Source organism: Carettochelys insculpta, chromosome 2 (genome assembly GCF_033958435.1).
Source record: "Carettochelys insculpta isolate YL-2023 chromosome 2, ASM3395843v1, whole genome shotgun sequence".
NCBI classification, from domain to species: domain Eukaryota; kingdom Metazoa; phylum Chordata; order Testudines; family Carettochelyidae; genus Carettochelys; species Carettochelys insculpta.
Window position 1 is genome coordinate 114,117,312 of NC_134138.1, and position 23,292 is coordinate 114,140,603.

Here is a 23,292-nt window from a genome sequence, read left to right on the forward strand (position 1 = left end):
CTGGCTCAGCGCCTCCCCGGGGCGGGGCCGCTCCTGCCCGCGGCGCGGCGCAGCCGCTGTTCCTCCTCCCCCCACCCCGGGCCTGGTGCGCTCGCTGCACCATGTGGGGGGTCGCCCGGGGGCCCCGGTGGCGGCAGCTGCGAGCGATCACCCTCGGCGGGGCCCCGCGGCAGAGCCCGGCCAGCGGCGGCGCTCTGCTGCCGGGCGGCCTCCAGGGCCGGGCCCTGCACGGCTCCGCCGCCCTCCTCGGCTCCAAGAACCTGTTAAAAAAATTCGCCTCGAAAACCAAGTAAGTGCCCGGGCCGGCCGCCCCCGGGAGCGCCTGCCCGAGCCGCGCTGTGTAGCACCCGCTGGGGATCGCAGCCTCAGCGCTTGTGTCTGCGTTGCTTCCCCCACCCCCGCCTGGGAGGAGGGACACTGAAGGGACTCTGGTGTTGCCCTGTGAGCCCGTAGCTTCCCAAATAATAAACTGTCCTGGGGCACCTTAAAGAGCTACTCCTATCTCCTAGAGCTGGGCGGGACCTTCAGAGCGCAGGGAGTCCATTCCCCTGCACGTACCGTAGGGCCAAGCACCCTCCCGGTTTTTTTATTTTTGTCTATTTAACTCAGACCCCTAAATGGCCCCCTCAAGGGCTGACCTCACAGCCCTGGGTTTAGCACGCCAATACTCAAACCACTGAGCTTTGCCTCCCTGCAGGGCAAACAAGTTTATTTATTAGGTCATAAGCTTTCAGTCCAACTTCCTCTGAGCTAGGAAAGTTCATGACCTAATAAATATACGTGTTTGTCTTTAAGGTGCTACCGGCCTGGTAAGAGTAGGAAGTGACCTCAGGAGGTCATCTAGTCCAGCCGCCTGCTCAAGGCTGGGCCAACTATCAACCCCTGCTGTGAACCCTTCTTGGTTAATATTAAACCGTTTAATGAATTACCTCCCCTCTGCTGCAGAAGTTCCTGCTTTTTGTCTGCACTTGAACCCTTTTGCAACGAGGCTTCTCCTGGTTTGAGTGTATTGCTCCAGGGGGCTGGGTGTCTTTCAAAACTTCAGTAGAGGAAGAAGTGCTACCTCCTACCCTTATGCTTCTGCAGTAAAAGCAACTTAATCTACAGTGTTCATACTGCTAAGCTCCCCATTATAAGTGTGTGCCTGCAATCACTATACTAAAGTGGAATTAAGATGGAGGGGATTGGTAGTTTGGGGTACAGTGAATTGCAGTGATGTTTTGTCAGGCCTGTCCCTACCTAAGCGCAGCATTTGTGTGGAGCACCATGAACTCTGAGGTGCTAAATTGCCCCCGAGTTCATGGTGCCCTTCCAGCTTGGTGCTCCAATACCCAGTTCCATCTTCTTGTCAGCCCTGCTCCCCCTTGCCCCCCTGCAGGTGATGAGTGGCATGAGCCTGTGGACTAGAGGACTCAAGAAGAGCAGCTGGAGACTGCACCACCTGCTGCAGAAGAGGGGAGCTTTCCCTTCCCACAGCAAAAGGCAAAACTGCTGCCTCTTCCCAGCTGGTTGCCCACTGCTCCTCTCCAGTCTCTGTCCCACAGGCTCATGCCTCCCCCTGATCCCCAGGCTGCAGCTGAGTCTCCCTGCCCAACTCCCCACAGCCTTTGCCTCTTCAATCCCTCCTCCACACAGGAGCTGGCCTCTGAGAGGGGGTCGTCTCTCCGCCACTGGGGACAGGGCAGGTGTGGGGCTGCATAGGGCACCAGCATTGCTAGAGATGGCCTTGTGTTTTGTAATTATCCCAAAACCAAGTACATGGACGTGCACATGGAGGAAAGTCAGACCACCTTAAATCTAATAACTCTGAAATAACCACAATAAGGTACTTTAATAGTTGTGGTTCCTGACTAAATTTATTTGTAAAAAGACACATTAGGACTTCATGTTCCCAAATGTGGCCACATGCAGCCCTCCAGGGCTTTTCTTTGTGGCCACACTCTCCTGGACTATGATTAGAGGGGAACAAAGCAGCATCCACTTCCCCAGGGCCAGCAGCATGGGTTGGCCTTTGCTCCATCTGGAGCCTGTGGGTATGCATTCTCCACCTTCTCCAGGGGCAGTGGGGCTCAGGTTTCTGCCTTTAGCCTTGGGTTGGCAGGCTTGAGCTGCTCAGAAGTGCACTTTGTCCCCCAGCCACAGGGCTTCAGACTCTGGTGCGAGTCCTGGGCTCACCTCCCCATCACTTATAGCCCATTCCCCATCCACCCCCTCACTGCCTCCCCACACCTCCCCATTTAAGCCTGAATTCTCACTCCCCCCCCTTGCCAGGGTTGAGTTAGTCTGCTGTGAAAAGTGATATTCATCTGTTTGTTAATAACATGTTTCACTGCATCCCAGCTAACAAGTTTGTTCCTTAAGAAAAGCGATGCTAGCAAACATACAGATCACTTTCTACAGACACACACTTACTAGCAACCAAGTCGGGGGGCTCAACCAAAAAAGGAAAAGAAATAACAATGACAAAAAAAAGACAAGATCATGCAAAGCACTTTGTGTTTCTATTCTGTTTGGATCCAGTAAGAAAATAGCAACTCTAGTCATTTTTATTGAGTCTACAAAAACCCTATATAAACAAATTACAATGATTTGGGCCTGTATATGTGCAGATTTATTTGATTTTCCTCAACTTTATCACGTATTTTAGGAAAAATTGTCACAGTAGCCACTAGCAAGAGTCGGTGGTGGCTGCAGTCTGAGGCCACCAAAAATTGTTTTGATCATCCTTGTGTTGATTCCTTCTGTCTCTTCTCTCTCCTCCCTTCCTTCTCGCCCCGACCCCCAGTGGAGTTATCGTCTGCTTGCTTTAGTAACTGAAGTAAAACAGTTGTACACTGAGCTCCTTTGATGCAATGTCATTGAGAAACAACAGATTTCTTCAGTGCCATGTTAGTTACGAAGATGTTTTTCCAGAGTAAAATGGCACTTGAATATACACATATGCCTAATATTTCTTTAGTATTTTTAAGTATTTTTTTCTTTTCTCTTTTGAAAAGAAAGAAGTTTTGGTATGACAATCCGTCGGTGGCATCTCATCTGGTAAGTGCAGATTTTGAGAGCTTAAAAAGGTGCCATCTTTGTCTCCAGTTGGGCAAATGTATGCTTTTATCAGCATATGTAGTTTTTGAAATGCATTTATTTACTACCAAGAAATATCAGAATTTTAGAAATGAAGACGAGCAACCTAGTTATCTACAGAATACATAGAGCAGTGTTCTGTTACAATGCCATAAATGTGTCCAATCCTCTACAAATCTAAGATGACAAATTTCTGTCCCAAGGAGTTTAGTTTTAGGTTCTGATCTGGCAAAAATTTATGCTTTAATACTTTTATGCAAATAATGCAATTAAAATATAGCTCTGATGGCAGGAAGTGGGACCTCAATTTGGTATATTATAAGAGAGTAGAGGAGAGGATGCTGCAGAACATGTTGGTTTGATTTAAGCTTAGCACACATTTTGTTAGCTTAACATTTTTGGTGTTTATCATCCTGTTTGTTTTTTGTAATGCTAGCCACGGTCTCTGCAAGCATTTTCACCAAGTTCATAGGATTTTCTTGCATGAGGCTTACTGAAAAAAATCTCTGAATTTAGCCTTACAGTCATTAAACATGTTGTATGTAACCTCTTCTCTGTCAGGTGGAGCTATCTGTGCCATGTTTCCATGCCTGCTTTCTAGACATATTCAGTCCTAAGCTGCAGTCTTGCACACGTGTATCGAGTAATTACTAAATCAACGGGGACTTTTCAGATTCCTTTAAATTGAGCAGAATTTGCTGGATCTGTGGCCCTGGTTTCAGCACAGAGGCTTATAAACATGGACACTCCACTCTTCTTCAAGCCTGAAGAAGGGAGCTTTGTGTAGCTTTAAAGTTTCCACCAACAGAAGTAGGTCCAGTAAAAGATACTGTTTTATGCAGAGGTGTCTCATCTCTGGGATATTCAGGATTAGTGCCTTGGGCCCTGCCACAGCGGCCTGGGAAGGTAGTGGGGGTCTTGAGCCAGCAGCAGAAATTGGGTCCGCCCCCACAATCACAAGTGTTGGCAGAAAGCAGAGTGACCCAGCCCCAGCCTGCTCTACTCCCATGTTGCTCAGAGGAGGAGGTTTTGGGGGAGCGGCAGAAGCAACCTCTGTGCTCACCAGTGGTGGCAGATAGGGGAGCAACATGGCTGGAAGCCAGTGGAGCAGTTTGGGGCCTGGTCGCTTTGCTTCCCCCTGTCATCAGTGAGCGCAATGGCTGGCCCGACCCCTTCTGCTGGTGCCAGGCCCCCTGATAGTCCCACAGGCTGCGCTGCTTGGGGGAGGGGGCTTTGAAGAAGAGGTCATATGGGGGAGCAAGGGTGGGGCTCTGGGAAGAGAAGAGGGTTGATTCAGGCCCTGCACTCCCCTAGGGACAGCCCTGATTTCACCCACCCTTACAAAGAAGTATGAGTGTGCCATCTGGGCTCTTAGACTGTACATACCTGTTCCACAAGAAAGTGAAGTGTGATACAGATTTGCAACAGATTTCAGGTTCTAATTACTTAAAGTTCCCATTGACAGGAGCCAAATTCAAATCAGTGGCCTATAGGTGAGAGTTTTGGAATCCTGTAACAGGCTTTCCAGTCATGTGTTCTCCCTGCCCCGACACATGTTCAAAATATTCTATTTTTGATTTTTCATAATCTAGTTCTGTTTACATTAAAGTTCACAAACAGCATGTTATGTAATTAAAATTTTCCTAAGGCACGTCATACTGCAAAATCTAACCCTTTAGCTTTTATCCAACGTGCAATTTGAAAAGCAAATGTTTTTAAAAAAAAAAAAAAAAAAAAAAAAAAAGACTTTTCCTGATTATACCCACCCCATTTCAGAGCACAGATTTATTAAGCTTTATAGACGGCTATGTTAAAGAAGCTACAAAATAAACAAGAAAATAAATTTTGGATAGAATACTTTATGGTCAAACTTATTTGCTGGTAAAGCTACAAAGTAGTAATATGTACAAAAGTTTTTTCAGTTCATTAAGACTGTTTCTTAGTTGGTGTTTTTGTTTTTAAAAGGTGCACAAGCCGTCCCAGTTGGCCACTCTACTAAAGGCTACTCAGCAGAAAACTAGTAAAGGAGAGAGCATACGCAAAAGGATCCTAAACGTCGTCCTGTATAAAGCTGTGACAGACTTGATGAGCACCTGCGAAGTCAGTCAGGAGCTTTCTGACCTTAAGCTGGAACTCACCAAGGCAAGTACAAAAGCTAGAGATCATGTGAGATGTCACTTTGACTAAGCTGTGCAACAAGATAATGCAATATTTAAAAACAACATTTAGGCCCTAGTTGTTCATGCAGATCTATGCAGGTAGACTGCTGCACCATGCATAGCTGTGCTGTCTTCCATGAGGTTCCCTGGAGCCATAGAATTTTGCCTGCACGGCTCACAATGCAGGATCAGGGCCAGAGGCTGTGCCTACCTTAGGAATGCTTGCAGCATAGCTTTGCACATATCTTATGGCTCCCAGTGGGACACCGGTTATACTGACAAAAGCACAGATTTGTTGGTATAACTGCCGTGACATTGCACCCAGTATTCTTCATGGAGGTGTGCTTATGAATAGAAATGTGACATAACTTGAGTATGCCTTTTGCACAATTCTTCATGTGACATATCATTTAAAAAATTATAATCTGCTGAAGCTGTGTGTTTTGTCTGTGTGCATGTATCACTCCTGTATTTGAAGTTAGAAATAATGAAGTATAACCCTGTTCATTAACCTAGATGTGCTAAGCGAGGACCATTAATGGTACTTAAGGGCAACGGTTACACTAGCAAGTTTTGCCGGCAAAACCCTGGGTTTGTCAGCAAAACTTATGGAGTATGCACGTACAAAATGCATTTTGTCAACAATATGGATACAACACAGCACTTTTGCAATCGGCATTCTGCCTTGACGCAGAATGCTGCTGTCAACAGATTCTCTCGACAAAAAAGTTGTGTTGATGCTCTGGGGGAGCGCGTCTCTTGACAGACAGGGCATCCACAACAACAGGCAGCTACGTCTGCTGTGCTTCCAGGTGCCTGTTTTGTCAAGAGAGCAGCCAGGCAGTCCAGCAGGTTTGTCGACAGAGCTGAGCACTTTACCGATTGGCTTTTCGGTGTGTCCACACTGTCAAGAGAAGTTTTGTTGGGGAAAACTCTCCCAACAGTGACTTTTGTTGACAGAGTACTGTACTGTAATCGTAGCCAAGGAACTTAACGGCCTGGTACACAGGACAATGTTCTGTGAATAGTCTTGGTTTTCCTGTAAGCCTGGACTATGGGCCAAGACATGTGGCCAGGTCACCTGATGCTGGAACCATTTTGGATTCTGTACTTTTCCACTGGAAGCATGAAAAGGTTTAAACTGTTTTTGCCGCATTTTGCTTGGTAATTTACTTTGTCTATTAGTTGCAACCCCCGAGAAGGTGAATTGTGGTTCCTTGTGGCCAGATTGGATGGGCCTTCCCTTTCACAGAAGATGCTCACTCTGCTGTTGTGTAATGAAGGAGGAAAGAAAGGTTACTCACCGTAGTAATGGTGGTTCTTCGAGATGTGTCCCCGTGGGTGCTCCACATTAGGTGTCGGGCTCGCCTGGTGCCGCAGATCGGATCTTCCAAGCAGTTTCTGCCAGACCGCGCATGCGCCGGTGCGCGCCGCTCCCTTGCGCGCTCCTGGCCATGTGCGCGATCCGGTCCCCGCCAGTTCCTTGACCAACCGCCTCGGATGCTCCTGCAAAACACTAAACAGAGATCCGAAGCGGGGAGGATGGGCGGGTAGTGGAGCACCTACGGGGACACATCTCGAAGAACCACCGTTACTATGGTGAGTAACCTTTCTTGCTTCTTCGAGTGTCCCCGTGGGTGCTCCACATTAGGTGACTACCCAGCAGTAACCCAAGATAGGAGGTGGGTAATCGGATTATGTGCAGCTTGTCCCCGAGAGGACCGCTGTCGAGAGATGTGTATCCTCTTGGAATACCCTGTGAAGGGCATAATGTTTGGCGAAGGTGTCAGAGGATGACCAGGTCGCCGCTCTGCAAATGTCTTTTAGCGCAACGCCCTTGAAAAAGGCTGTTGAAGCCGCCACCGCCCTAGTGGAATAAATCCTGGGCGTGGCCAGTAAAGGAGTCTTTTTGAGTTCGTAGCACATTTTTATGCAGGATACGATGTGCTTCGAGATTCTCTGCGAAGAGAGACCTTCTCCTTTCGATTTGGGAGCGATAGAGACTAGGAGTCTATCCTTTTTCCGGAAGGACTTGGTCCTGTCTATATAGAAGGCTAGCGCCCTCCTCACATCCAGGAGGTGTAGGCGTGCCTCTTTGTTAGAGTTATGAGGCTTTGGATAAAACGAGGGTAAAACGATAGGTTCATTAATATGAACTCAGAAGAAACTTTAGGAACAAAGGCTGGATGCAGCCGTATGGTTACCGCCTCCTTGGAAAAAACAGTGCAGGGTGGCGTTGCCATAACTGCCGCAAGCTCGCTCACCCTGCGAGCTGACGTGATTGCGAGAAGAAAGGTCGTCTTTATCGTAAGGAAGCGGAGGGAAACCGTGGCCAAAGGCTCGAACAGTGGTCCCGTTATCGCATTAAGCACCAGGTCCAAGTTCCACGAAGGTGGAAGTGGTGTCCGAGGGGGGTATAGGTTTACCAACCCTTTGAGGAACCTGGTAACCGTGGGATGGGCGAACACCGTGTGCCCTTCCTCTTCGTGTCTGAATGCCGAAAAGGCGGCAAGGTGGACCTTTAACGAGGATAGTGAGAGTCCTCCTCTCTTGAGGTCCAGTAAATACTCTAATATCACAGGCATAGGCACCGAAAGGGGGGCCAGCTGTTTGGTAGAACACCATGCCGTGAAGCGAGTCCATTTCTGCTTGTAGGTCTTCCTGGTGGAAGTCCTCCTGCTATTTTCTAGGACTTGCTGCACTTCCTCCGTATATATGCTCTCTAGGGAGCTGAGCCATGGATTAACCACGCTTGTAGTCGCAGGCCTTGGGGGTGCGGATGTACTATGGACCCCTGGGCTTGTGTAAGCAGATCCGGCGCCACCAGAAGGGGCATCGGTGGCCAGTCCGACATGCGCAGGAGTAGGGGGAACCATTGCTGTCGATCCCACGTTGGGACTACTAGGATCATTCGGGCTCCTTCCCTCCTGGCTTTCTTCAAGACTTTGTGGATGAGCACTGTGGGAGGGAAAGCGTAAAGCAGGGGGCCCCTCCAGGAGATCGCGAATGCGTCCCCCAGGGACCCCCGTCCCAGTCCTGCCCTGGAGCAGAATCGTGGGCACTTCTTGTTGTGTTGAGTAGCAAACAGGTCTATCTGGGGAAAAACCCCATGCGTGAAAAATCGGTCATAGCAGATCGGGACGGATCTGCCACTCGTGCGTGAGTGCAAAACGCCTGCTCAGCTAGTCTGCCTTCACATTGTGAGCGCCTGGTAAGTACGAGGCTTTCAAGGTTATATTGTTGGCGATGCACCAGTTCCACAACCGGACTGCTTCCGCACATAAGGCACGGGACCGAGCTCCTCCTTGCCAATTTATATAAAACATGGTGGAGGTATTGTCTGTACTGATCCCGACTACTTTGCCTTGTATATAGTCTCGAAAGTGTCTGCAGGCGTTGAACACTGCTCTGAGCTCCAGTATATTTATGTGCAGTGATCGCTCCGTGGAGGACCACAGCCCTTGCGTCACCTCTTTGCCCATGTGTGCTCCCCACCCTATGAGGGAGGCATCTGTAGTAAGAAAAACCGATATTTGTGGTTGGTGGAAGGGTACCCCTGTTAGCAGGTTCTTGGGGTTTATCCACCATTGCAGGGATTTGCGCACCTCTGTTGTGGGCGACACCACCCTGTGAACGGTGTGTGCTGCCGGTTTGTATACGCTTGCCAGCCAGTGCTGCATGCTGTGCATGTGTAACCTGGCATTCTGTACTACGAACGTCGCTGCTGCCATGTGGCCCAGCAGCTGTAAGCACGTCAGAACCGGCACCGTAGGGCTGAAGGTGATGACTTGCACGAGGGAGCCGATGGCCCGAAAGCGAGTCTCTAGTAGATACACTCTCGCTGTAATAGAATTTATGCGTGCCCCTATGAACTCTATGTCCTGTGTAGGGTCTATCTTTGATTTTGCCAGATTGATAACCAGGCCAAGCGAAGAGAACGTGCCTGCTGTGACACGTATCATGCGTAGTACCTCCTCCTTCGAGGCCCCTTTGAGTAGGCAGTCGTCCAGATACGGGAATATAAATACCCCCTGTCTGTGCAGGTAGGATGACACCACTGCCAAGGTCTTGGTGAAGACTCTGGGGGCCGAGGAGAGGCCAAACGGTAGGACCTTGTATTGAAAATGTTCTTTGCCTACCATGAACCGGAGGAATCATCGGTGAGCCGGATGGATAGTTATGTGAAATTACGCGTCTTGTAAGTCGAGGGCTGCGAACCAATCTCCATCGTCTAGTGCCGTAAGGATGGAGGCGATTGTGATCATCCGAAAGCGTTGCTTGTGCAGGTACCGGTTGAGGCCTCGAAGATCTAAGATGGGCCTCCAGCCTCCTGTCTTTTTCTCCATGAGGAAGTACCTCAAGTAGGACCCTCTCCCTTGCAGTTGCTCTGGCACTCTTTCCACTGCCCCTATGAGCATGAGATGGTCTACCTCCTGCTTGAGCCTCGCTACGTGGGTGGCCTCCTGGAGGTGGGGCCTGGGTGGAGGTTGTGGCGGTGGGAGCGACTGGAAGGGGATGGCGTACCCCATGGCTATGATCTCCAACACCCATTTGTCTGTGGTGATCCTTTGCCACTGGTCATAGAATGGTCGGAGGCGATGGCGGAATAACCGCTTCGGATGACCTTGTGCGATGGTAGTGATGGCGCAGCCCTGGATGTGTGTGTCAAACTTGTGGCCTTTGGCCCTGCCCCGAAGACGCACGGCTCTGTTGGGAACATCGCCTGGGAGTTCTGTACTGCTGGTGCTGTTGATGTCGCCCTTGCTCGTAACCCCTGTGGTACTGGGGACGCTGTTGCTGGTACTGGTACCGTCTTTGTTGAGGGTAGTACTTTTTCTTTCTGTATGGAGGGGTGTAAATCCCCAGGGTCCTAAGTGTGGCTCTTGAATCTTTACTGGAATGAAGGACCGAGTCAGTTGATTCAGCAAACAGCTTCTGCGAGTCGAAGGGAAGATCTATTATATTTGCCTGCAGGTCCCTCGGTATACCTGAAGTCTGGAGCCAGGACTCCCTTTGCATCACCACTGCCGTAGCTGTGGAGCGTGCTGCTGTGTCCGCAACATCCAGGGCGATCTGAACTCCCGTCCTCAAGGCCGCGTAGCCTTCTTGCACGATGGCCTTGAGCAGCGGTTTCTTGCCCTCTGGAAGCAAGTCCATGAGGGAGGTTAACCTAGTGTAGTTGTCAAAATTATGGCTCGCTAGATGCGCTGCATAATTTGCCATTCGCAACAGTAGAGTGGAGGAGGAGTAGACCTTTCTGCCGAACAGCTCTAGCTTCTTGGCATCTTTGTCTGTTCCCCCTGTCCTGAATTGAGATGTTTTTGATCTTTGTTGCGACGACTCCACGACCAAGGAATTTGGTTGTGGGTGGCTGAACAGGAACTCCATGCCCTTCGCCGGCACGAAGTATTTTTTTTTTTTATCCGCTCTCTTGTGGACAGGCGGAATAGTCGCAGGGGTCTGCCATATCTTAGTGGCGGACTCCAAGATTGCGTTATCAAGCGGTATTGCTATTTTGGAGGAGGCCGGAGGTCTCAGATTTTTGAGGAGCTTATGGTGTTTCTCTTGCACCTTTGCTGTCTGGATGCCTTGCGTGAAGGCCACCCTCTTAAACAGCTCTTGAAACTGTTTGAGATCGTCCGGAGGATGGACGTACCCCGGGGCCGTAGCCTTGTCCGGGGAGGAGAGCGAGGAACCACTAGGGTACGCCTCTCTGGACCCTTCCGGTTCCTGTTGGTGATGGTACATCCGCTCTCTGGAAGCTTGCAAGGGAAAAATCTCAGGGTTCCATAACCAGTTCCCCCTGAGATACTTGAGTCTCTGTCCCCATTCGCGATTGCCCTCGGGGATACGGGACCATCTGTGGGGATCTTTCCCTGGTAGATTGCCAGTGGTGTCTATGCCCCGCATGATAGAGGCGACCATGGCAGCATGGGCACTGCTTTTGGGAAGGTGACCTAGACCACTCCCTTGGTGCATACCCTCTGCGTCTGGGGGAGCGAGATCGTCGAGAGACCTGGGACACTGGAGAGAGTGATTTGTGATAGTACTCCAGTGGCTCAAACCCCAGGAAGGGTGAAGGTGGTCCCAGCCAGGGCGAGGCTGGTTGTAAAAATGGAGATGGGGGCTCCGGGTAGGCTAGGGGGGACCCCTGCCTTCTGGTTGGATTCTGCAGCATGAGCGGAGGGCTGAGAGATAGCAACTCTGCAGCCCTGTCTGGAGAGGGGCTGCGGTGCCTTGTTTTGTGTGCAGCCTTCCCCCTCCCTTGAGGGGGTAGCTCCGCCCCCTGACGTGTAGGGGATCTCGGCCCCATCCACGCCGTGCTCGGCATGCTTATGGGCGGTGCCGCATGGGCGGTGTCCTCCGGTGCCTGCAGGCTGCGTGCCTGCGCGCTCTGCACCGCCGGTTCCCCGGGGTCGGTGCCGCTGCTTGTGGTGCCGCCAGTACTGGCACTTGTTTAGCCGCCGCCCTGCCTGCGGTGCGGGGCGGCTGTTTGATTATTGGAGGCTGAGCCGCCTCCACGTGGCTCTCCGTGCTGCCGCCGATCAGCTGTTGCTGCGGCTGGGGGCTGCGCGCTCCTCCCGTCCCGCTCGCTGTTGCTGCCGGCAGGGATCGGGCTGGGGAGACTTTCCTCTGTTTTTGCGCTGATGGGGTGAGGGACGCGGCATTTCTTTTATGGGCCCCAGAGGGTCCCTCCTGCTGCGGCCGCTCCGGCACGTCTGGCTGGAGGGCCTTGTCGAAGAGCAGCATTTTAAGCCGCATCTCCCTGTCCTTCCTTGCTCTGGCTGTTAATTCTGCACAGAAGGAGCATTTCTGTGTGACATGGGACTCCCCCAGGCACCTTATGCAGTGACTGTGCCCATCAGACGCTGGCATTGCCTCTAGGCAAGACTCACATTCCTTGAATCCTGAATAGGACATTGTTGGTGAGTCTTTCAGTTGTTAATGGGGTACTTAGCACCTTCTCTGTGCTGTTTTCCCCCTCTCCGATAGCCTGCCGCGACAGGAGGGCTAATGGCCCTAGGCTCCTGGCCTCCAGTGCTCCGCTTGTTACTAGGACGGGACTGAATGCCGTCCCGCTTGTTGGTTGTTTTTTTGTTTTTTTGGTTTTTTTTTTGAAAATAACAACTGGCTAACTTAACAGTAGCCTAAGAACTTGAAAACTTTAAAGAAAAACAGTTAAAACCATTGAATACGCTAACTTGGCCGTAGCCCAGTCAGATTCCGTCTGCAGCCAACGGCGGTTAAGAGGAACTGGCGGGGACCAGATCGCACACGTGGCCAGGAGCGCGCAAGGGAGCGGCGCGCATCGGCTTATGCGCAGTCCGGCAGAAACTGCTTGGAAGATCTGATCTGCGGTGCTGGGCGAGCCCAACACCTAATGTGGAGCACCCACGGGGACACTCGAAGAAGAAACAATGGTTCTCTTATTGCAGATTATGGGCTGTTGCACAGAGAGCAACTATAGGAGAGAGACTTCAATATTGATATAATTTCACTAATATATTTTTGCAAGTTTTTTTTACTAAATCCTTGTGTTGTTAAATATTAAGCTACAAGTGTGGTGCCATCAGGATGCTTTCCATACCTGGCACATACATACCTTGCCGTGTCAGCTACAAATGTGCCACATGAACATCTGTTCTCACTCTCAGATGACTTTATAAGTAAGTGGGCACTATTGTCTCCCATAAATGTAAACAAATGGGTTAGTCTTAGAGATTGGCTGAACAGGAAGTAAGACTGAATGGACTTGTCGGCTAGATTGTTTTGTTTTTGAGTTCAGCTATGTAACCACAGAGTAGTTGCATTTTCATAATAAAGAGATTGCACTGCAATACTTGCATGACGTTAATTCAAAAATACTACTTTTATAATTATTTATAAAGAAGTGAGCGCTGTATACTTCATATTGTGTTGCTTTTCAAATCAGTATATTTGAAAACATCTAAAATATTTAATACCTTTCAGTGGGTATGCTGTTATTCTTTAATAGTGCAGTTAAAACTAATTAATCACCATTTCTTAAATTTTGATTAATTCGTAGAGTTAATTGTGAGAGTTAACTGAGATGGACAGCCCTAATAACAGTATATATTGACCTAGTTATGTAAGAAAATAAAAGTTAACCAAAGAGAAGCTAAAACCTCCTAAAAATTTGTCTTCCAAGAAAAAGCAATAATCAAGAAACCATTCAGAACATCTGTGTTTTAGCAGGAAGCCTGACACTGACAAGAATGTAGGGTGTGTTGTCAGAGCATTAAATTTAAGTAAATGGGACTATATCCTTATAGTCTGTGCAACAGTCCACACCCTTTTCTAAGAAAACCTGCTTGTACTCTTGAACGTCAAAGAAAAACATGTCGTTGGAAATGCTGAATGGCAAACTCCTTTGTAAAGTGCAAACTTTTGAATATTTGTTAAATGCAAAACTAATTTCAGCAACTAAGGTGATTGCTATGTAAACAGCAAAGTGCTTTATATACCAATGTGGAATATAGTGCCCTGCTACATTAATTACTAATATAGGAAGACATTTGAGTAGGAATATTTATAATAAAGTATTAATATTAATGTTACTATTAATATTATATTTAGACATACAGTAGTTATTATAACATTTATATTAATAGAGAATTTATTAATTTTTGGTAATGCACAAGCAATACCTCACCCAACTCAGGAAGACAAGAGAGAACCTTCGAAGCTAGTTTTATCATACTTTCCTGCCCAAAGCAGAACAAATGCAATTAAAGCAATTGTATGTTCATTAATAAACTACATATGTTTATGTAGCAAGGACTGTCACTCTCGTGTGGGCCTTCAAAGTCGACGCTGCAAATGATGATCGCAAATGGAACTACGAAGGGCGCGATCCATAGTCTACGTAGACTGAAGGATGCCTACTACTACTACGTTATTCAAGCTACCTCTGTGGAATTTCGCCAGACCAGTTACCTCAGGGAGCAATGTTTTCCAAGGCGCCTTCTAGCTTAGCTGAAGGGCAAATTTATAATGGGCAGAAATTTTTAAAATAGGAACAAAGTTTTGAAAAAGTATATTGTTCAAAGGTGTTCATCTGTTCATTATTCTGTAATGGCATAAGTGTAATTTAACCCTGTGTATGATTATTACTGTGCTGATTATCTGAATTCATGTAGCATTAATTAACACTTGGGATTCAGTTTTGACATTCTACTACTGCAGGCTTTTTTGAATTACAGTTAGTGAATGACAGTGTGGAAGGAATCTGGTTTATTTCAAAATTTTGCTATCAGAGTAACAGAATTTAAGGTTGAAAAGAACCAAAGGTTGCCTTAGTTCCTTTCTGTACCAGCAGAGGGCCAGTTTACTCTCAAGTACAGGTTGAACCTCTCTAATCTAGTACACTCTCATCTAGTAACATCTGTAATCCAGCACGATTTTAGTTAGCCAGAGGACCACTTATCACGGGTGTGGCCAAGTTTCCTGTCATCCCATAAAGTTGGTTTCCAGCCACCAGTTCTTGCTCTGTGTTCTTTGCTGTTATTTAGCTGTAATTTATCCCTAGATGTCTTCTAAGAGCCCAGTAAGCAATGGTAGTGTTGATAGTGTGCTAGACAATATTAAATCTATGTGCCCCAGACCCCTAAATGGCCTCCTCAAGGATTGAAGTCACAACCCTGTATTTACAAGGCCAGTGCTCAAACCACTGAGCTATCCAGAAACTGTTGATCTCCTATGGTCCAGAAAATTCTCTCATCTGGCACTGGTCAATTCCTGAGGGTGCTAGATTAGAGAGGTTCAACCTGTATATCCAGAACTATTAATAAAAAAGCGTCCTTTCTATGCTTTGTGTTATGGTAGCAATGACGACGTAGTAAGTGCTGTCCTGATACTACAAAAATCCTTCCTCTACCCTTGCTCCTCGTGTTTGTATACCATAAATGGATCGGTTTGTAATCGCTTCTCACATCTGAACGCTTTAGTAGAGGAAGCTTGCATTTATAGGTGTTTTTGCATTTTGCAGGTAGCCCTGTCATCGGACCTTTCAATATGTCGTGTGTACTGGAGCCCTCCTCTAAATGCAGAGGAGGATACTCGTATTGAAAGTATTTTGCGGAAAAGTGCCCCAGTTATAAGGTAGTGTTGTGTGCCATAAAGTTTTGTAAACAATTACTGTGCTTCATGAAGAGTCATTTTGGCTATTATAAGTTTCCTTTCAGAAATTTTAAGGTATTTTACAAATCATGAATCTGACTTTCATTAGAATGCTTTGACTCAGAATGTGGACATCTGCACTTCTAGATATTTGGGGCCAGATTATCTCCTTTGATGAGCCAGACAAATTGGCTGCATAATGCCCATATCTTTTCAGGTGATAATTCCCTGGTTGGGGCATGTTCAACAGATGTGTAGTTAGCATGCCCAGCTCCTCCACCCAGGTCTGCTGAGTGGAGGCTGGCTAGAATGGCACTTCACTTTGCTGTTAGCTTGTAAAAGGAGATAGTTTATAGCAGCCCTAACCTACAGTGGAGCCAGGACTAAAACTGCACAAGATAGAAAATCAGGGAGGTGCAACTGTCTGCCTGTCCTTTTCTCCTTCACAGAGGATTTTCTATAAATCAGGATATTAATTCTGTGTAGTCCTGTAGATCTTTTAGCTGTAAAGAAAAGGATTCCTTTCCTTAAGTTTAAAATATCATTTAGACTGTGTAAGGTGTTTTTCCATATACAGAAAATCCTGTGTATGTGGGAGCCTTAGAAGATACTCCAGCTGCCATACTATGGCACATCTTCATGGATACACATGCGTACGCTTCACTGAGTTCTTCAGTAACATTATTGTAGTCTTTGCTTCAGTAGATGTGTTCTATAGCCTACATCCTCACCCAGCAAACTACATCTCACTTGGACTTAGACTTGAGAAATTCTGTTTTTCTAGTAACAAAGTGCTCCTTTGAAATTTTAGAATTTGTCAACTGAACTGATACCAGGGTGCACTGATTTAAATCAAGGCAATTTAAATTATTATTTAAATCACCAAAATAATCATTGATTTAAATCGTTACCAAAAAAAGCTAAGACTGACTGTCCTTAGAGTGAACTTAATTTTGAAGTAAGCCTTATGGGACTCATTGGTGCTTCTGTTTTTGAGAAAACAAGCATAGAATGGGGTTTCTTTTGAAAAGCTGAGTTAAACTGAAGTAAAATAGGGAATAGAATTATGGCATCACGATTATGGTCTGTGGCTGTGATGTTCCAAATAAGGGGCATATATTATGTAATACAGAATAAGAAAATGAACCTTGGTGGCACATTTTAAACCTAATTAAACAAGCCATAAGGATTAGCTAAGCTAAACTTTTTGTCTACCAACATCCAACACAGCAAACAGCATAGGAAGTTGCTTGTTAAATCACACATACCAAAAGAGACGGAGTCTCAGGTGGGTAGCCATGTTAGTCTGTAGCTTCACAAATAACAAGCAGTTATTTTGTGGATTTTACTCACAAGTTCAGGGCCTAATAAATGGGTTAGTCTCTGAGGTGCCACAGGACTGCTTGTTATTTGTAAAATGCATAGAGTCTTGACGAATGATGCACTGCGGAGTGAATTCCTTAATTTACTAGCCAGTTGATCCACTCCGCTATCTCCACATCTTCATCTACATCATTTTCCCTGAATAAGCAGTTTTCCTTCTGATGTTTCATCCTTGCAAATAAGCCCTGCATCATCATCTTGCACTGCTTACACTTGACACATTTTTTTTTTTTACCCTGCATATGAATTTCTCCAAAATAGTCACTGACAGAGTCTCTTACACACAAAAGCCATGACAGTTTTTCTGTGGCAAAAGTGTGTGGGAACATAGAAAGGCCCTGTGTGTGCAAAATGATGTCTTCCCTTTTTCTTTCTAGTGCATTCCACTGTTTCTTTCTGTGCTGCCTCTGTCCTTTCGTAACAACTGTCTATTTTTAAGACAATATCTTAACTAACTCCTTTGCCGAGCTTGGCCAAGGTCCACCAGCACAAAGCACAGAACAAGAACAGTCCTGTCCGGCTTGTGTCTTTCCTTGCTCACTTTACTTTTTAATCTGCTGAGAAATAGAAATTGAAAACCCAGAACTTTAAAGAAGTGGAAGCTAGTAGTTAGCTAGATAGAGTCATTAATTCATTTTTTATGGAAGTGTAAGTGCAAGTGAAGCATGTTTGTGATGAGATTTAATTGTAACTGTTTCATTTTTCCAGGCATCTTTTGATTACCCATCAGGTCCTGAGAAATGTTCCTCCAATAATATTTGTTAAAGACAAACAATCTGCAGCTTTAAAAGAGGTAAAATACATTGCAGTGTGTTTCAGAATAGGTATGTAAAAAGAACACGGAAGGCTTAATCAGTGTAATGTTTAAAAAGACATGGAGTTGATCACTAGCTCTGAAAGACCAATTTTGTGTGTCTGACAACAAACTTTTGCAATGTTTTGATAAGGGTTTCCACTGTGTTTTGATACTTTGGGAGAAGTAGAAAGTACAGCTATTTTTTCATTAGTTTTGCTGACTTTATCTGTAAAAACTTCTGAAGAAAAGAACAATGTCTAAAGCTGTTTCTGGAAAAGAGATATGTTAACTCAGGAGAGAGAGAGACACACACATCAAATAACCTCAAACGAATGACAGGAAACCTACTGTCTTTATAATGTAAAGCCAAAAAGGAAGCAAAGCAATGATAATGGTGACCAGCTGGCTAACTGCACTGCAGCTGCTTCAACTGTTAATATTCTTTTAAAATGCTCTTGAATCTAATAGAAACAGGGATATTGTGTATTGAGGAAAATAGCTATAAACATAAAAAGCTTATGGAGGAGTGAAAGTACTTCAAGCATAGTAATATTTTGTTAAGAATTTGTTACGATTGATCATGAGGAGGTAATAGTAGGAGTGTGAGATTTCCATGAATTGGAGAGCACAGTTATATTCAAGATCTTTTGAAGAATGACTAACATTCAAGGATCAAGAACATTAAAAATTGAGCTAATTTATGGGTCCTGTGACCTAAACTGGCAGACTGTGAAACATAGCACTCTTATGATCAGGTTACGCAAGTATCATGTTTCAGCATCACAAGAGCATCTACTGTACAACTAGCAACTTTGGAAGATGCAGAGATATTGAGACAGAGAGAATTTTATTTTTCACCATTGCACTAAGAATAAGAAGTGAATGGCTGAATTTCCTCAGGACAGTGAGGGTATCTGCATCACAACTGTGATTGTGCCTTCCAGCCCACCTAGACAGATGTGGACTAGCTTGGCTGTATCAGCCTGTATTTATTGAGAGGCTTTACAAATTAAGGACTTGACTTTCATTGACAATAGTGACCACTTTGAAATAGATACTTCCCAGAATCCCAGAGGCAACTATGACACTCTTATGTACAAGAGGAGACAGACCTGTTGACAATGTCTCGTGCTGGCTTGTTTCCTTTATGAATGTGAACAGAATAGTATTAATAGTGGACATTTGTTTTCTATTTTTTTTCATCTGTTTACAGATTGATAGGTTATTGGCAATTGCTGATTTTGGACCTCAGGAAGAAAAAGACACTTCAGCTGGAAGGTGGGCTTTACGGTTTTGTTTATTATTAATTGAAATTGTGCAGAAAGTATTTTCATAATGTTAGCATAATTTAAAAAAATCATATGTAGACATCTTACTTTTCAAGAGAAATTGAGTACCGTATATAAATGTAAAGAGATACTGGCTTGGTCTACCTGGAGATGTCCTGCTGGCAGCTTCATGGTAATGAGCAGTCTCTCAATTGCAAATGGCTGCTCATTAGCATATTCCCACAGCTCATTAGGATAGCTGCACGAGATCTCAGTGCTGGCAGAGGCATAAAGGGATGGTGACGGGGGGGTTTGCTAGCAGAAGCTTGTCACACAATGACTGTGGACACACTTGGCCAAAATTTTGAAATGGCCATGCAAATGGCCATATCAAAGATTACTAATGAAGCGCTGAATTGAATATTCAGTGTCTCATTAGCATTAGGACCCTTCCAGCTGCGGCGCTTCGAAAGCGCCACTTTTGAACGCGCGCAGCTACACGGGGGGTCCTTTTCGAAAGGACCCCGCACATTTCGACATCCCCTTATTCCCCTCAGCTGAAAAGGACCCCCATGTAGCTGCACCGAGCCACGTGCTTTCGAAAGCGGCGCTTTTGAAGTGCTGTGGCCAGAATCGTCCTAACACTAATGGGGCTCTGAATATTCAGTTCAGCGCCTCATTAGTAATCTTCAAAATGGCCATTTGCATGGCCATTTCGAAGTTTTGGCCAAGTGTGGCCACATCCAACCTGTTTACTGCCAGTAGTGCCCTCTGCCAGCAGCAAGATCTCATGTGGCTACGCTAATGAGCGGTGGGAATATGCTAATGAGCATCCATTGGCAATTGCAAGACTGCTTATTAGCATGAAGCTGCCAGCAGGAAGTCTCTGTGTAGAGCCAGCCACTGAGTCATAAGAGAAGTCTTACGAAAAGCCCAACCATAACAAAAATAAAATGTAGGGGACAATGTTCTAGTTCGTGCTAGACACTGTAAATGTAATGAGCCCTACCTATCAATTGGAGCCTCTAGGTGATACCAAAATAGCTCAGATGTTACGTTAGAAAAAAAAATTACCTCTCTTTACACCTTAAATTATTAATATGGAAAACAATTTAAAAACTTAAATTTACATCTTGCTCTTTATGCTTTGGTTTACTTGTGCATTTCATTCCATGGGGACTTTTATTTCATAGTCTGTTTTGCCTTCTGGTTCTTATGCATTGCTCTGGTGCATAAGTCACAAGTACAGCAAGAAAAAAAATATTTATTTTAGACGTGGCAGTGTAAAATGACTGCAGTAGTACAGGTTGAACCTCTCTAATCTGGCGCTCTCTCGACTGGCAACATCCGTAATCTTGTTGGTTGTCGTTAACCGGATGACCACTTATCATGGGTGTGGCCAAGTTTCCCGTGATCCCATAAAGTTTGTTTCCAGCCACCAGTCCTGGCTCTGTGTTCGGTGCTGTTATTTAGCTGTAATTTACTCCTAAATGTCTTCTAAGAGCCCAGTAAACAGTGGGAGTACTGGTAACGTACTAAAATATATTTGTCTCCTGTGATCCAGCAAATTCTCTCGTTCAGCACTGGCCAGGTCCCATGTGTACCAGATGAGAGAGGTTCAACCTGTATTTGGGAGGGTCACATGTAGGACCATGAAGAGCAGCATGCAGGTTGCTGTTCTGGTTTAACTGCATCTGTTTAAAAAAATCAGCAGCTTTTTGCTCAGTTGGTGATTTCAGCATTTTCTGTACTCCAAATCTACAAAATGCTCTTCTGTATAGCTTGGTCCTTCTGAAGACGGTAAGTCAGTAGCCATACGTGCCTTTGCCTCATGGCAGAGAAAGGGATGTTTTTGTTTCAGTAATGTACTGGCTATATGCTTTGAGTTTACTGGATGTTGGGCTCTATAGAGATCCAGGGTTATTAGCCCATTGGCTCATGATCCATGTCTTTAGTCTACAAAGACTTCTGTAGTGAATTTTACAATATATATTGAAGGAAATGCCACTTCAGAACCCAATATTTTCAGTATTTATAACATGCTAATTTCCATAATATGCTGAGGGCTTAAAAAGCTCTCAAGTGAGTGATATTTGCATCACGCTTTCCTCTTCATAGTTTACCACATGAGTCTTAAAAAACCCTTTACTTTTTGCAGTGAATCAGCATCTTTGGTGACTGTGTCATCTTCTGACACATCCGCTTCCTCCATCTCATCTAATCTTTTTGGGATCGATCATGAAGTGCTCAATAAGCAAATAATGGAATACAAAAAAATGAAAAAGGTGAAGGACACAGAAAGCACTGGGTGGGAAGAACAGCAGCAAAAGCAGCTAGCTGAGATACGAAAACAAAAGAAAATGAAAAAGAAGAAAATAAGGGATCCTTTTGAGAATGATATCACACCACAGAAATATTTACTGGACAAATGCAATGAAGATTTTTTGGATGATGACATTGGATTGTCTCAAGATAGCGAACTAGAGAGTGATCTTCCAGAAGTGGTAGATGATGGCAGAAATTACTCTACTACAAAACTTAAATGAAATTAAAAAGCTTTTTATTTAAAAAAAAAAAAAAAGTGTTGGTGATGAATTGTACTGGGATTCAGTTACAACTCCTATGTAGCTTATTTTCCACCTCATTTCTGTCTTCAAACTAAAAGGTTCTCCAAAACATGGAAATCAATCAAATAGTATAAGGTTTCATGGGAAAATAACTTTTAAAATCCTGCTTATAATAAATGTGAGATGATGAACCTTTCCAAAATCATAATTAAGGTATTAGAAATAAAAAAATACTTTTCAGCGTTATACTGAGAAGAAACTTCTTGTGACTACATTATGTACCACCCAAAAAGCTTATTTGCTTTGCCTTGATATAAATGCAAACAGCTGTAAAGATGAAAATAGTCATGTTCTTTGAAGTATTTCAGTAAAACAAGCTAAATTATATTTCACAAAAAGGTGCTTTCCTTACTTCACAAAGATTGAATAGACTGCTTTGTGCTATTATCTAATATTATGAAGGCTTAGTTTTGCAAATCATGTGTAAGTATAGAAGTACAGCTTGAACCTCCCTAATCTGGAACTCTCATCTGGTGACATCTGTAATTCAGCGTGATTTTAGTTAGCAGGATGACCACTTAGCATGGGCATGGCAAAGTTTTCTGAACCCATAAAGCTTGTTTACAGCCACTAGTCCTGGCTCTCAGTGTTCTGTGCTGTTATTTAGCTCTAATTTACCCCTAAATATCTTCTAAGAGCCCAGTAAGCAGTGGAAGTATTAGTAATGCTGATAGACAAACTGACCTCCTTTGGTCTGGCAAATTCTCTCACCCGGAACCAGGCAGGTCCTGAGGTGCTGGATTGGAGAGGTTCAACCTGTACCAGCTTTGGGTGAGAGAGTTCCATTATAAACTTGATATCTGGGAAACATGAAAACAAAAAACAAGTATAAAAGAAAAGTTTGCAGGCAGAGTAAATACTGCGAAGTGTCTGGAAAAAATATATATCCAACTCAGAAGAGTGTGACAGCAAGAGGAAAATCATATCAAGATATTAGGAGATAAGAGAAAGCAGATCCAAAGAGAAATACAAAGCAATCTTTTGCTGGGGTAAAAAGTCTTGCAGAAAGGGGCAGGGGAAGCAATAGATGTAGTGTATCTTCACTTGAGTAAGGCTTTTGATACTGTATTACATGGCCTTCTCAAATTAGGGAAATTCAACATAGATGTAACTATTATACAGTGGTGAATTACTGTCTGGAAAACTGTTTCCAGAAAGTAGCGATAAGTGGTTCACAGTCAAGCTGGAAGATCATATCAAGTGAAGTCCTACAGGGATCAGTTCTGAGTCCGGTTCTATTCTGTATTTTCACCCATGATTTTTAGATAATGCCATAGAGAGTACATTTATAAAGTTTGCAGATGATACCAAACTGGGTGGTATTACATGTGCTTTGGGGGACATGATTAAAATTTAAAATGATCAGACACTGGATAGATGGTTTGAAGTAAAGAGGATGAAATTCACTAAGTACAAATGCAAAGTACTCCACTTAAGAAGGGACAATCAATTGCACACGTGAAATGACTGTCTAGAAAGAAGTACTGCAGAAGGAGACCCAGGTGTCATAGTGGATCACAAGCTAAATATAACTCAGCTGTTTTACACTGTTGTAAAAATGAAAAATATTCTGGGATATACTAGCATGAGTGTTGTAAGACAAGAGAAGTACTACTTCTGCTCCACTGTGTACTGATTAGGCCTCACCAGGACCACTGTATACAGTTCTGGGTACCATATTTCAAAAAGTTGTGGACAAACTGAAGAAAGTCCAGAGAAAAACAACAAAAATGACTAAAGAGCTTATCAAACAAATAAACAACAACAACAAAAAGCCTCTGAGAGAAGATTGAAAAAAAATGGGTCTGGAGAAGAAAATGTGAAGGGACACATTAACAGTT

At 44.9% G+C, this 23,292-nt stretch overlaps 1 protein-coding gene across 1 annotated transcript; it reads left to right on the plus strand.

Annotated features, from left to right (window-relative positions):
• Positions 1-19: 19 nt before the first annotated feature.
• Positions 20-21,405, plus strand: RBFA (ribosome binding factor A). The gene is made up of 7 exons (XM_074987573.1): positions 20-289; positions 2,997-3,039; positions 5,044-5,224; positions 15,251-15,359; positions 17,469-17,553; positions 18,770-18,834; positions 20,983-21,405. The coding sequence occupies exons 1-7, from the start codon at positions 102-104 to the stop codon at positions 21,368-21,370; spliced, it is 1,059 nt and encodes a 352-aa protein (XP_074843674.1). The 5' UTR covers positions 20-101; the 3' UTR covers positions 21,371-21,405.
• Positions 21,406-23,292: the final 1,887 nt, after the last annotated feature.

What these genes read in the sequence shown, in the direction of transcription:
- RBFA (XM_074987573.1), top strand. Translation starts at nt 102, where the DNA reads ATGTGGGGGGTCGCCCGGGGGCCCCGGTGGCGGCAGCTGCGAGCGATC. An exon ending in GCTGGAACTCACCAAGGCAA is followed by an intron (nt 5,225 to 15,250) that starts GTACAAAAGCTA and finishes TTTTGCAGGTAG; the next exon opens with CCCTGTCATCGGACCTTTCA. An exon ending in AATCTGCAGCTTTAAAAGAG is followed by an intron (nt 17,554 to 18,769) that starts GTAAAATACATT and finishes ATCTGTTTACAG; the next exon opens with ATTGATAGGTTATTGGCAAT.